Source organism: Phoxinus phoxinus (genome assembly GCF_949152265.1).
Source record: "Phoxinus phoxinus genome assembly, chromosome: 14".
Lineage (NCBI taxonomy): Eukaryota > Metazoa > Chordata > Actinopteri > Cypriniformes > Leuciscidae > Phoxinus > Phoxinus phoxinus.
This window is the reverse complement of record NC_136889.1, coordinates 1,034,946-1,050,008: the sequence shown is the minus strand read 5'-3', so window position 1 is coordinate 1,050,008 and position 15,063 is coordinate 1,034,946. Positions and strand designations below refer to the sequence as shown.

The following is a 15,063-nucleotide window of genomic DNA, read 5'->3' as shown; positions in this document are numbered from 1 at the left end:
AGAGGGGGATTGCTTGAGACTGCTATATAAAAACCTGAAAGCCTTTTTGAAAGTCTGTTGCTGATGGAGGATCACTCTTATTCTCGAGAATATGTATCAGAGTCGCCAAGGAAGCGAAAAAGAGAATTAAGACGGCAACGCAACAGGCAAATCAACAAGACAAATGAGACGCGAGCACACACACACGAACTCTCCACGCACATAATCATATGAGACGCGAGCACACACACATAATACCTTAAAGATGTGGAAAAGTCGATCAAAAGGCTCGATGCCAACAGCGCGCGATGCTGTATTTGCGGTTAAATAATTGCTGCAAAGACCGGTACCACGACAAACATGATGAAGACCTTGACAGTGCACGGAGTAATCATAAGAGCAGAAAGTTGCTCCGTCTTCGACTGGTAAATGAAGAGATATCTTGTTGATCACTCTGCAGTGTTTATATTGCAATAAATAATAACCTACTGAATGTACACTGCCGTTCAAAAATCTGTTGGTTAGTCAGAATTTTTTTTTCAGTAAGGATGCATTAAAGTTATCAAAGGTGACATTAAAACGTGTGTAATGTTACTAAATATTTCGTTTTTAAATAAATGCTTTTCTTTTTAATTTTTTATTCATCAAAGAATCATGAAAGTGTTTATCATAGTTTCTAATAGTTACCTATAGCTGATGTTAGCAATGAAATGGTAAAAAAATAACGAAAACATAAAACTATTATTCATTTTACATAGATGTCATAACCTATATGTTAACTGACAAATTAAATTACTGCAAATTATAATAGTTTTCTAAAGTAACCTCATCACTTGAAGGAACACTCATGGACGAGGTCGAACTGGAAGCCATGTTAATCTTGGACTACATTGGCCACCGTAGGAGTTAAAACGAAATCGGAATTGAGAGGAACAGAAACTAATATTCACTGGATGGTCATATACCTTTTCACCGCTAGATGGGGGTAAAAATCACACACTGTAGCTTTAAGTACACTTCAGACACACTTAAAAACTTGTGAACGCCACTGAACGCTCCTCAAACACACTTTACAGACTAAACATTTGACAAAGCTATGTTTGTTTGCAATGCTAAAATCGATAAATCTAGAGATGCACGATATATCGGCCAGCATATCGGTATCGGCCGATTTATGTTCACTTTTACCGGTAATATTATCATTATCGGCTTGATAAGAAGATTTGGCCGATATATTAAAGCTGATAATGTATTATCTCCTTCAGCTGAGACGCTTCAGATGCGCACTGTTCAACATTATGGTTTTAAATTGCTTGAAATATGATTGGAATCACTTTAAAAAGGAAAATACAGTGAAATGCAACAAGTCTGTCATATCGGCTACATAACATTATCATGAGAACATTATAATTGTGTGTTTGGGTCATGGCTTTAAATGCTGAGACTTGTGTTTTTGTAATCAGGCTCTCAAATATTACTTACAAATTTGGATTTGGATTTATCGGCCAATATGTCGATTATCGGCTATCAAATATAAAGAATGATCGGTTATCGGTATCGGCTAAAATTGTAATATCGGTGAATCCCTAAATAAATCAGTAGCTGCAGTGTTGAGCTTGTGTATCTGTTGTTCTTGAGATTGTGCTATTCCCGTTTAGCACTGGATATCCGGATTAGTAATCTGGAGAAGTGTGAGGAGAAGGTGGAGTAATCTGGAGAAGGTGATGATACACAGGGCAACTTGTTGAGCAATGTTGCCGTCAGCGGGCAACCAGAGGAGACACAGCGCCCTCGACCCGTCTAGAAATGTATTGCCCTTTTTCAATGGGAAAGAGTCCAGCAACATTGCTCAAAAAGTTTCCCTGTGTATCATCAGCTTTAGATGTGTGTCTTCGGCTCGATGTGACCGATGGGCTTCATGAGACACATTCATCTTTTGCTTTACTGTCTGACAGATGAACAACACACTCAGAACAACACACACACACTCAGTCAGAACAACACACTCAGAACAACACACACACACACACTCAGAACAACACACATACACTCAGAACAACACACACATACACTCAGAACAACACACACATACACTCAGAACAACACACACACGCTCAGAACAACACACACATACACTCAGAACAACACACACATACACTCAGAACAACACACACATACACTCAGAACAACACGCACTCACTCAGAACAACACACACTCAGAACAACACACACATACACTCAGAACAACACACACACACTCAGAACAACACACACATACACTCAGAACAACACACACATACACTCAGAACAACACGCACTCACTCAGAACAACACGCACTCACTCAGAACAACACACACTCAGAACAACACACACATACACTCAGAACAACACGCACTCACTCAGAACAACACACACTCAGAACAACACACACATACACTCAGAACAACACGCACTCACTCAGAACAACACGCACTCACTCAGAACAACATACACTCAGAACAACACACACTCACTCAGAACAACACACACTCAGAACAACACACACATACACTCAGAACAACACGCACTCACTCAGAACAACACACACTCAGAACAACACACACATACACTCAGAACAACACGCACTCACTCAGAACAACACACACTCAGAACAACACACACATACACTCAGAACAACACACATACACTCAGAACAACACGCACTCACTCAGAACAACACACACTCAGAACAACACACACATACACTCAGAACAACACACACACACTCAGTCAGAACAACACACTCAGAACAACACACACATACACTCAGAACAACACACACACACACTCAGAACAACACACACACACTCAGTCAGAACAACACACACATACACTCAGAACAACACACACATACACTCAGATCAACACACACATACACTCAGAACAACACGCACTCACTCAGTCAGAACAACACACTCAGAACAACACACACACACACTCAGAACAACACACACATACACTCAGAACAACACGCACTCACTCAGAACAACACACACTCAGAACAACACACACTCAGAACAACACTCACTCAGAACAACACACACTCAGAACAACACACACTCAGAACAACACACACATACACTCAGAACAACACGCACTCACTCAGAACAACACACACTCAGAACAACACACACTCAGAACAACACACACTCAGAACAACACACACTCAGAACAACACTCACTCAGAACAACACACACTCAGAACAACACACACATACACAGAACAACACACACACACACACACACACACAGAACAACACACACACACACACACACACACACACACACAGAACAACACTGCCCCTAGAGCTCCTCGTCTGACATCATCTCTCACGTTTGCAGTGTCCAAACGGGACGCCAGGCTGAAAATAGCCACACAATCAGGCCGTGGTCTACAAGTAGGTCCTCATATATGGGGCAGCGAGAGCCTCGTGGGGGGAGAAGCGGTCGAGACACACACAGTGTCACACACACACACACACACAAGCTTGTGGGTTCGATCCCGAGTGACGGCTGGTTCGGATCGGTGGCTTCGGGAAGGTGACTCTACACCAGTTCATCGTCTGGCTCTGAAATTGCACTTTAAATGTTTTATTTAAATTGTTCTAGATATTTTTTGCCACTGACCTCAGAAGAGAGTCGTTATTCCCCGTTCCACACTCTGGGATGTTGTACTCTACGTATAATTTGAATAGCTAATGGATTGATGTTCTTTTCATCATTCCTATACAGACAAAGATTTAGTCTGAAAGTGTTTTGGGTTGCGCTTTATTTGGTCACACTTTATTTTAAGGTGTCAGTGTTACAGTGTAATTATGAATTTAAGTACTGTGTATTAATAATTAACTACGCATACTTATGTCGGATTAGGATTGCGGTTTGGTTGAGGGTTAGTTGTGTGTAATTATGCATCATTTATAGTTGTAACGTGTAACAAGGATACTGTAAATAGTGGGTTACACTTATTTTACAGTGTCCTTGTTACACGTTACATGTACTTACCATAGTAATAACTATAAATTATGCATAATTACATGCAACTAACCCTCAACCAAACCCTAACTCTATAGTAAGTACATAATATTACTCAGTACTTAAATACATAATTACACTGTAACAATGACACCTTAAAATAACGTGTATGGCTTTATTTTAAGGTGTCATTGTTACAGTGTAATTATATATTTAAGTACTGAGTAATATTAATTAACTATGTACTCAATATAGAGTTGGTTTCGGGTTAGTTGCATGTAATTATGCATAATTTATAGTTACAGTAACTACATGTAACAAGGACACTGTAAAATATAAAAGTTAATACTTGTTCAAAACAATCACTTCAGCAAAGTGTGCACTATTTTTTGATGTGTATATAATATTGTATGGCTATACATTGCGGGCGGAGAACGTCTGTGAAGGGATTTTAACTTCAACCTTTAGCATTTATCTTTTTCTTTGAATAATTGTTTCACACTTCTCCAGACCTCAGCACTAAAATGCCATATGCAAATGACTGCAGTTATTTCTCAGTCTGTGCTGTATAATAACGGTTATAATATAATATTGCTCCACATGCACTTTAGTGTTCACGCGCATAAGAAACTGATCAGACACATCATCATGTGGGACAGTCGTTAGCATTATTATATGTCAACACTCAAAAAAATGAACTAGGAAGGTTGTGCACTTTACATAATATATTTATATTTAGTTTACTTATAATAATTGTGTTTGTTGACTTAAAATGTTTTTTTTTCTATAAGGTCCACGTAATTATGTCTCAACTTAACAGTACAAAATCCTAACGTGTTGTCTAAACACAAACTATTTATGTAAAGTATCCCAGCATGCTTTGCCTATGCTTGAACAAATGTTAAAATTAAGTGTTATTTTATGTTTTTTTGAGAAAGTGAGAAAAGGGGAAGACTTGATAGTGTGTAATTGTGTTTAATGTTCAATTACATTGGAATTTTTAGAACCATTTCAATTACAGTGGGTTACCATTGTGGAGAAGAGTGGAGCGTTGTGTTCGGCTGTGACTGATTCAGTTACTCAGAACTGCTTTAGTTGAAGGAGCATATAAATCTTAGCATTTAAGATGCTAACATGTGCTTCTGCTAGCTGTAGTCTATCTATTTAATCATGTGTCACTAAAATAAATGAAATATTAAAGGATGAATGAAAATAAAAAACACCTGAATCATGTCAGGAAACCTTAAAAATTTCACTTTGAGATTACTTAAATTGGGTCGCTTACAACGACTTAATTCCATGATGTTGAAGTTACTTGAACAAATTATGTTATGTTTATTTAACGGAATCCAGTTATGTGTGACCTGTTGACATAAAAAAGTGAATTAAAGCCAACATATAATTTTTTTGAGTGAAGAAGACGTAAAGCTTTTTGTTATTTTACACCATATTTTGCACAAGACACTGAATAAATAATTAAACATTATTCTAAACGTATTAATGTGCTGATAGCAATGTTTATTTTCCTCATAACTGGCACATGTGCAGTGTGTATTTGAAGCACTTCTTTTGAAGTTTTGAAGTTGTATCTGATATATATGCATTATATATTCCATCATCAGAGGCCAGTTATGTTTTCATTCATCATCTGTCATTGTTTCTAAAGCAGTTTTGGTCTAGAAACCATAATATTTCCTTCAGATTTATTGCCTTATTTATTGATTTTAATATTCACTCACCATATTTGAGCCAAAAAAAATTCTAATTATCACCAGACTGATTAATGCATCCTCGCGACAGCGACACCTACTGGTCATACACTTAAAAAAAGTCATAAAAAGTGACATATTCCAATAACTAGATTTATTTTTTTGTTACAATAAGTTTGCATTTGTTATCATTAGTCGCCGCATTAGTTAACAACTGTGAAATAAAACAGTTCTAGTAAAAAGTTTTGAGTCAAATAATATGATTGGGATCAAAGAAAGTCACATTTAAATGTGCAAAACTGAAATGATCCAGCGTAACCTGTTTACGTGACTTCTGCTTGAGGGAGATGGACGTCTCTGTTGCCTTAAACCCACATTATTGAAGAACACAGAGGTTGATATTAAATGTCACTGGCCTTTGTGAGTGACTGTCGGAGCATTGCACTAGTTTTCCACTCTACAAGCCAGTCACACACTAATTTCCGGTTCTAATAATCTTTCTCGTCAGTGGCGGTTGAAAGTGACAATAAAAAGGAGGCCAAAGGTGTCCGAGGAGTCAAGGGGAGAGGCGATCAAAGCCGAGGAATCAAAGCGGTGAGGTTCCTAAACGAGTCTGGCGACCGCTGATAGACTCACACACACGCACACACAAACACACACACACACACGTTTAGATGTTCTCTTTCTCCATTCTTCCCTTTTAATGCCAGTCCAAATATCTAAAGATTCTTAAATCAAGATGCATTTACTAGATAAGCAAAATAACAAGATATTATGTCTTGTTTTCTGGGGAAATAAATAGAAATTAAGTGAGTTTTTGCTTAAAACAAACAAAATGATCTGCCAATGGCGATAATGTTAATTCAAACAGAAACACGATTATTTTTCTCACGCCATTGGCAGATCATTTTGTTTGTTTTAAGCAAAAACTCACTTAATTTCTATTTATTTCCCCAGAAAACAAGACATAATATCTTGTTATTTTGCTTATCTAGTAAATGCATCTTGATTTAAGAATCTTTAGATATTTGGACTGGAAACAAGACAGTGTGATGAGGACTGTTTGCTCTTCTTCAGTTCTTATAAAGTAAAGAGACCTTCTTCTCTTCCGCAGGTTCTGGTCAATCGTGTCCCGCCGCCACACACCGTCCCGGTGGACACACACCGGTTCAGATGTATCCTGTGTGTGTGTGTGTGTGTGTGCGTGCGTGCGTGCGTGCGTGCGTGCGTGCGTGCGTGCATGTGTGTGTTTTATTGTAAAATAGTTTGTAGAAATATATTCTTAACACAGGCTTGAAGATGTAGTTGATTCCCAGGAGGAGGAAGAGGAGGATGAGGAGGGAAAACCGGCTGGTGAGTGGAATTAGTTTCAGAAACTGTTTACTTCTGTAATGTGACACATTTTTTGAGTGCAAGCGGATGAAAGCATTACAGTTTTATGAAGGATAAAGACTTACGATAAGGATGCATTAAATTGAACAAAAGTGACAGACAGTTATAATGTTATAAAAAGATTCTATTTCAAATAAATGCTGTTCTTTTTAACTTTCTAGTCATCAAAGAATCCTGAAAAATAACATGTATCACAGTTTCCAGAAAAATATTAACCGTTTTCAACACAGATAATAATCATAAATGTGTCTTGAGCATCAGATCATCATATTATACTGATTTCTGGAGGATCATGTGACACTGAAGACTGGAGTAATGATGATAAATTACACTTTACTGTATATTCACATAGAAAACTGATGATTTACATTATAATAATATTTCACTGTTTTTACTGTATTTTTTGATCAAATAAATGCATCTTTGGTGAGCAGAAGAGATAAAAAGCTTTAAAACATCTTTGTTCCAAACTTTTGAACGATTGTGTATTAAAAAATAACCTTTTTTATTCAGCTGTATCAAAACTTAGATTTGAGAGTGAAAAGTACAGATTTTAAGACACTTTTTTTGTTTATGCATCTGGGCCTTTTATTTCCATAAACCTGCTTCTGAAGTCATAGAAAAGGGCTTCTGCATATACAGACGTGTTTTGATTTTTATTGAATGGACAAAAAATTGTTTTTCACGAGATGTGTGGAGAATCTCCTCGAGGTTTGCACCGGGACGAGCGAGAGTAACTGTTCACTGTGATGCTCATGCTTGCACACAATTACTAGAGTTGGAGAAACGCCACTCGTTCTGCTGAACACTGTTGCTGTAGAGTTGGGGAAACGCCACTCGTTCTGCTGAACACTGTTGCTGTAGAGTTGGAGAAACGCCACTCGTTCTGCTGAACACTGTTGCTGTAGAGTTGGGGAAACGCCACTCGTTCTGCTGAACACTGTTGCTGTAGAGTTGGAGAAAGGCCACTCGTTCTGCTGAACACTGTTGCTGTAGAGTTGGAGAAACGCCACTCGTTCTGCTGAACACTGTTGCTGTAGAGTTGGGGAAACGCCACTCGTTCTGCTGAACACTGTTGCTGTAGAGTTGGAGAAAGGCCACTCGTTCTGCTGAACACTGTTGCTGTAGAGTTGGGGAAACGCCACTCGTTCTGCTGAACACTGTTGCTGTAGAGTTGGAGAAACGCCACTCGTTCTGCTGAACACACTCGCTGTAGAGTTGGAGAAACGCCACTCGTTCTGCTGAACACTGTTGCTGTAGAGTTGGGGAAACGCCACTCGTTCTGCTGAACACTGTTGCTGTAGAGTTGGAGAAACGCCACTCGTTCTGCTGAACACTGTTGCTGTAGAGTTGGAGAAACGCCACTCGTTCTGCTGAACACTGTTGCTGTAGAGTTGGAGAAACGCCACTCGTTCTGCTGAACACTGTTGCTGTAGAGTTGGAGAAACGCCACTCGTTCTGCTGAACACTGTTGCTGTAGAGTTGGAGAAACGCCACTCGTTCTGCTGAACACTGTTGCTGTAGAGTTGGAGAAACGCCACTCGTTCTGCTGAACACTGTTGCTGTAGAGTTGGGGAAACGCCACTCGTTCTGCTGAACACTGTTGCTGTAGAGTTGGAGAAACGCCACTCGTTCTGCTGAACACTGTTGCTGTAGAGTTGGGGAAACGCCACTCGTTCTGCTGAACACTGTTGCTGTAGAGTTGGGGAAACGCCACTCGTTCTGCTGAACACTGTTGCTGTAGAGTTGGAGAAACGCCACTCGTTCTGCTGAACACTGTTGCTGTAGAGTTGGGGAAACGCCACTCGTTCTGCTGAACACTGTTGCTGTAGAGTTGGGGAAACGCCACTCGTTCTGCTGAACACTGTTGCTGTAGAGTTGGGGAAACGCCACTCGTTCTGCTGAACACTGTTGCTGTAGAGTTGGGGAAACGCCACTCGTTCTGCTGAACACTGTTGCTGTAGAGTTGGAGAAACGCCACTCGTTCTGCTGAACACTGTTGCTGTAGAGTTGGGGAAACGCCACTCGTTCTGCTGAACACTGTTGCTGTAGAGTTGGGGAAACGCCACTCGTTCTGCTGAACACTGTTGCTGTAGAGTTGGGGAAACGCCACTCGTTCTGCTGAACACTGTTGCTGTAGAGTTGGGGAAACGCCACTCGTTCTGCTGAACACTGTTGCTGTAGAGTTGGGGAAACGCCACTCGTTCTGCTGAACACTGTTGCTGTAGAGTTGGGGAAACGCCACTCGTTCTGCTGAACACTGTTGCTGTAGAGTTGGGGAAACGCCACTCGTTCTGCTGAACACTGTTGCTGTAGAGTTGGAGAAACGCCACTCGTTCTGCTGAACACTGTTGCTGTAGAGTTGGGGAAACGCCACTCGTTCTGCTGAACACCGTTGCTGTAGAGTTGGAGAAACGCCACTCGTTCTGCTGAACACTGTTGCTGTAGAGTTGGGGAAACGCCACTCGTTCTGCTGAACACTGTTGCTGTAGAGTTGGGGAAACGCCACTCGTTCTGCTGAACACTGTTGCTGTAGAGTTGGGGAAACGCCACTCGTTCTGCTGAACACTGTTGCTGTAGAGTTGGGGAAACGCCACTCGTTCTGCTGAACACTGTTGCTGTAGAGTTGGAGAAACGCCACTCGTTCTGCTGAACACTGTTGCTGTAGAGTTGGGGAAACGCCACTCGTTCTGCTGAACACTGTTGCTGTAGAGTTGGAGAAACGCCACTCGTTCTGCTGAACACTGTTGCTGTAGAGTTGGGGAAACGCCACTCGTTCTGCTGAACACTGTTGCTGTAGAGTTGGGGAAACGCCACTCGTTCTGCTGAACACTGTTGCTGTAGAGTTGGGGAAACGCCACTCGTTCTGCTGAACACTGTTGCTGTAGAGTTGGGGAAACGCCACTCGTTCTGCTGAACACTGTTGCTGTAGAGTTGGAGAAACGCCACTCGTTCTGCTGAACACTGTTGCTGTAGAGTTGGGGAAACGCCACTCGTTCTGCTGAACACTGTTGCTGTAGAGTTGGGGAAACGGCACTCGTTCTGCTGAACACTGTTGCTGTAGAGTTGGGGAAACGCCACTCGTTCTGCTGAACACTGTTGCTGTAGAGTTGGGGAAACGCCACTCGTTCTGCTGAACACTGTTGCTGTAGAGTTGGGGAAACGCCACTCGTTCTGCTGAACACTGTTGCTGTAGAGTTGGGGAAACGCCACTCGTTCTGCTGAACACTGTTGCTGTAGAGTTGGGGAAACGCCACTCGTTCTGCTGAACACTGTTGCTGTAGAGTTGGGGAAACGCCACTCGTTCTGCTGAACACTGTTGCTGTAGAGCTGGGGAAACGCCACTCGTTCTGCTGAACACTGTTGCTGTAGAGTTGGGGAAACGCCACTCGTTCTGCTGAACACCGTTGCTGTAGAGTTGGAGAAACGCCACTCGTTCTGCTGAACACTGTTGCTGTAGAGTTGGGGAAACGCCACTCGTTCTGCTGAACACTGTTGCTGTAGAGTTGGGGAAACGCCACTCGTTCTGCTGAACACCGTTGCTGTAGAGTTGGAGAAACGCCACTCGTTCTGCTGAACACTGTTGCTGTAGAGTTGGAGAAACGCCACTCGTTCTGCTGAACACTGTTGCTGTAGAGTTGGAGAAACGCCACTCGTTCTGCTGAACACTGTTGCTGTAGAGTTGGGGAAACGCCACTCGTTCTGCTGAACACTGTTGCTGTAGAGTTGGAGAAACGCCACTCGTTCTGCTGAACACTGTTGCTGTAGAGTTGGAGAAACGCCACTCGTTCTGCTGAACACTGTTGCTGTAGAGTTGGGGAAACGCCACTCGTTCTGCTGAACACTGTTGCTGTAGAGTTGGAGAAACGCCACTCGTTCTGCTGAACACTGTTGCTGTAGAGTTGGAGAAACGCCACTCGTTCTGCTGAACACTGTTGCTGTAGAGTTGGAGAAACGCCACTCGTTCTGCTGAACACTGTTGCTGTAGAGTTGGAGAAACGCCACTCGTTCTGCTGAACACTGTTGCTGTAGAGTTGGAGAAACGCCACTCGTTCTGCTGAACACCGTTGCTGTAGAGTTGGAGAAACGCCACTCGTTCTGCTGAACACTGTTGCTGTAGAGTTGGGGAAACGCCACTCGTTCTGCTGAACACTGTTGCTGTAGAGTTGGAGAAACGCCACTCGTTCTGCTGAACACTGTTGCTGTAGAGTTGGGGAAACGCCACTCGTTCTGCTGAACACTGTTGCTGTAGAGTTGGGGAAACGCCACTCGTTCTGCTGAACACTGTTGCTGTAGAGTTGGAGAAACGCCACTCGTTCTGCTGAACACTGTTGCTGTAGAGTTGGAGAAACGCCACTCGTTCTGCTGAACACTGTTGCTGTAGAGTTGGAGAAACGCCACTCGTTCTGCTGAACACTGTTGCTGTAGAGTTGGAGAAACGCCACTCGTTCTGCTGAACACTGTTGCTGTAGAGTTGGAGAAACGCCACTCGTTCTGCTGAACACTGTTGCTGTAGAGTTGGGGAAACGCCACTCGTTCTGCTGAACACTGTTGCTGTAGAGTTGGAGAAACGCCACTCGTTCTGCTGAACACACTCGCTGTAGAGTTGGAGAAACGCCACTCGTTCTGCTGAACACTGTTGCTGTAGAGTTGGAGAAACGCCACTCGTTCTGCTGAACACCGTTGCTGTAGAGTTGGAGAAACGCCACTCGTTCTGCTGAACACTGTTGCTGTAGAGTTGGAGAAACGCCACTCGTTCTGCTGAACACCGTTGCTGTAGAGTTGGAGAAACGCCACTCGTTCTGCTGAACACTGTTGCTGTAGAGTTGGAGAAACGCCACTCGTTCTGCTGAACACTGTTGCTGTAGAGTTGGAGAAACGCCACTCGTTCTGCTGAACACTGTTGCTGTAGAGTTGGGGAAACGCCACTCGTTCTGCTGAACACTGTTGCTGTAGAGTTGGAGAAACGCCACTCGTTCTGCTGAACACTGTTGCTGTAGAGTTGGGGAAACGCCACTCGTTCTGCTGAACACTGTTGCTGTAGAGTTGGAGAAACGCCACTCGTTCTGCTGAACACACTCGCTGTAGAGTTGGAGAAACGCCACTCGTTCTGCTGAACACACTCGCTGTAGAGTTGGAGAAACGCCACTCGTTCTGCTGAACACTGTTGCTGTAGAGTTGGGGAAACGCCACTCGTTCTGCTGAACACTGTTGCTGTAGAGTTGGGGAAACGCCACTCGTTCTGCTGAACACTGTTGCTGTAGAGTTGGAGAAACGCCACTCGTTCTGCTGAACACTGTTGCTGTAGAGTTGGGGAAACGCCACTCGTTCTGCTGAACACTGTTGCTGTAGAGTTGGAGAAACGCCACTCGTTCTGCTGAACACTGTTGCTGTAGAGTTGGAGAAACGCCACTCGTTCTGCTGAACACTGTTGCTGTAGAGTTGGAGAAACGCCACTCGTTCTGCTGAACACCGTTGCTGTAGAGTTGGAGAAACGCCACTCGTTCTGCTGAACACTGTTGCTGTAGAGTTGGGGAAACGCCACTCGTTCTGCTGAACACTGTTGCTGTAGAGTTGGAGAAACGCCACTCGTTCTGCTGAACACTGTTGCTGTAGAGTTGGGGAAACGCCACTCGTTCTGCTGAACACTGTTGCTGTAGAGTTGGAGAAACGCCACTCGTTCTGCTGAACACTGTTGCTGTAGAGTTGGGGAAACGCCACTCGTTCTGCTGAACACTGTTGCTGTAGAGTTGGAGAAACGCCACTCGTTCTGCTGAACACTGTTGCTGTAGAGTTGGAGAAACGGCACTCGTTCTGCTGAACACTGTTGCTGTAGAGTTGGAGAAACGCCACTCGTTCTGCTGAACACTGTTGCTGTAGAGTTGGGGAAACGCCACTCGTTCTGCTGAACACTGTTGCTGTAGAGTTGGAGAAACGCCACTCGTTCTGCTGAACACTGTTGCTGTAGAGTTGGGGAAACGCCACTCGTTCTGCTGAACACTGTTGCTGTAGAGTTGGAGAAACGCCACTCGTTCTGCTGAACACTGTTGCTGTAGAGTTGGGGAAACGCCACTCGTTCTGCTGAACACTGTTGCTGTAGAGTTGGAGAAACGCCACTCGTTCTGCTGAACACTGTTGCTGTAGAGTTGGAGAAAGGCCACTCGTTCTGCTGAACACACTCGCTGTAGAGTTGGAGAAACGCCACTCGTTCTGCTGAACACACTCGCTGTAGAGTTGGAGAAACGCCACTCGTTCTGCTGAACACACTCGCTGTAGAGTTGGAGAAACGCCACTCGTTCTGCTGAACACACTCGCTGTAGAGTTGGGGAAACGCCACTCGTTCTGCTGAACACTGTTGCTGTAGAGTTGGGGAAACGCCACTCGTTCTGCTGAACACTGTTGCTGTAGAGTTGGAGAAACGCCACTCGTTCTGCTGAACACTGTTGCTGTAGAGTTGGGGAAACGCCACTCGTTCTGCTGAACACACTCGCTGTAGAGTTGGAGAAACGCCACTCGTTCTGCTGAACACTTTTGCTGTACAGTTGGGGAAACGCCACTCGTTCTGCTGAACACACTCGCTGTAGAGTTGGGGAAACGCCACTCGTTCTGCTGAACACACTCGCTGTAGAGTTGGAGAAACGCCACTCGTTCTGCTGAACACTGTTGCTGTAGAGTTGGAGAAACGCCACTCGTTCTGCTGAACACTGTTGCTGTAGAGTTGGGGAAACGCCACTCGTTCTGCTGAACACTGTTGCTGTAGAGTTGGAGAAACGCCACTCGTTCTGCTGAACACTGTTGCTGTAGAGTTGGGGAAACGCCACTCGTTCTGCTGAACACTGTTGCTGTAGAGTTGGGGAAACGCCACTCGTTCTGCTGAACACACTCGCTGTAGAGTTGGGGAAACGCCACTCGTTCTGCTGAACACACTCGCTGTAGAGTTAGAGAAACGCCACTCGTTCTGCTGAACACTGTTGCTGTAGAGTTGGGGAAACGCCACTCGTTCTGCTGAACACACTCGCTGTAGAGATGGAATGACAATAAAGCACTTTGAACTTGAACTAACGCTTTAATCTGCTCTGGTTTGTTGAGATTGGAGCAGCCCAGCAGAAAGCATGAGAAAGAGTCTGGACACACACGCGTCTCAGTTCACGGCTCAGTGGGAAGGACTGATCGGAGTCGAGCGCCAGCGCAGGTCTGAACACACACACACACACACACACACACACACACACACACACACGTTTCAGAAGAGATGATGTGTTCCTGAGTCACACACACGTTTCAGAAGCTGAGAGTGAATATGTGTGTAGATGATGTTCTCCTCAGTCTCTCTCTCACACACACACACACACACACACACACACGTTTCAGAAGCTGAGAGTGAATATGTGTGTAGATGATGTTCTCCTCAGTCTCTCACACACACACACACACACACACACACACACGTTTCAGAAGCTGAGAGTGAATGTGTGTGTGGATGATGTTCTCCTCAGTCACACACACACACACACACACACACGTTTCAGAAGCTGAGAGTGAATGTGTGTGTGGATGATGTTCTCCTCAGTCACACATACACACACACACACACACACACACGTTTCAGAAGCTGAGAGTGAATGTGTGTGTGGATGATGTTCTCCTCAGTCACACACACACTCACACACGTTTCAGAAGCTGAGAGTGAATGTGTGTGTAGATGATGTTCTCCTCAGTCACACACACACACACACACACGTTTCAGAAGCTGAGAGTGAATGTGTGTGTAGATGATGTTCTCCTCAGTCTTGCAGATGTGGAGCAGCTGCTGATGTCCTGTAGCGCGTTCATCTACTCATCCATCAAGAGCTTCTTCTCCTGCTTTCCTCCAGTCAAGATGGCCTCGCTCAACCTGTCCGGTAACACACACACACACACACACACACACACACACACACACACACACACACTCAGGGCCCTATTGTAACG

At 43.9% G+C, this 15,063-nt stretch overlaps 1 protein-coding gene across 2 annotated transcripts in view; it reads left to right on the top strand.

The window, feature by feature from the left end:
- The window catches only part of cfap46 (cilia and flagella associated protein 46), an 88,440-nt gene that overhangs the window by 62,646 nt on the left and 10,731 nt on the right, over window positions 1-15,063 (top strand). For both annotated transcript variants that reach the window (XM_079635778.1, XM_079635779.1), the window contains 5 exons: window positions 6,209-6,294; window positions 6,815-6,875; window positions 7,000-7,053; window positions 14,182-14,284; window positions 14,881-14,993. In XM_079635778.1, coding sequence (XP_079491904.1) covers window positions 6,209-6,294; window positions 6,815-6,875; window positions 7,000-7,053; window positions 14,182-14,284; window positions 14,881-14,993 — 417 coding nt within the window. The remainder of the gene's footprint in view (window positions 1-6,208; window positions 6,295-6,814; window positions 6,876-6,999; window positions 7,054-14,181; window positions 14,285-14,880; window positions 14,994-15,063) is intronic.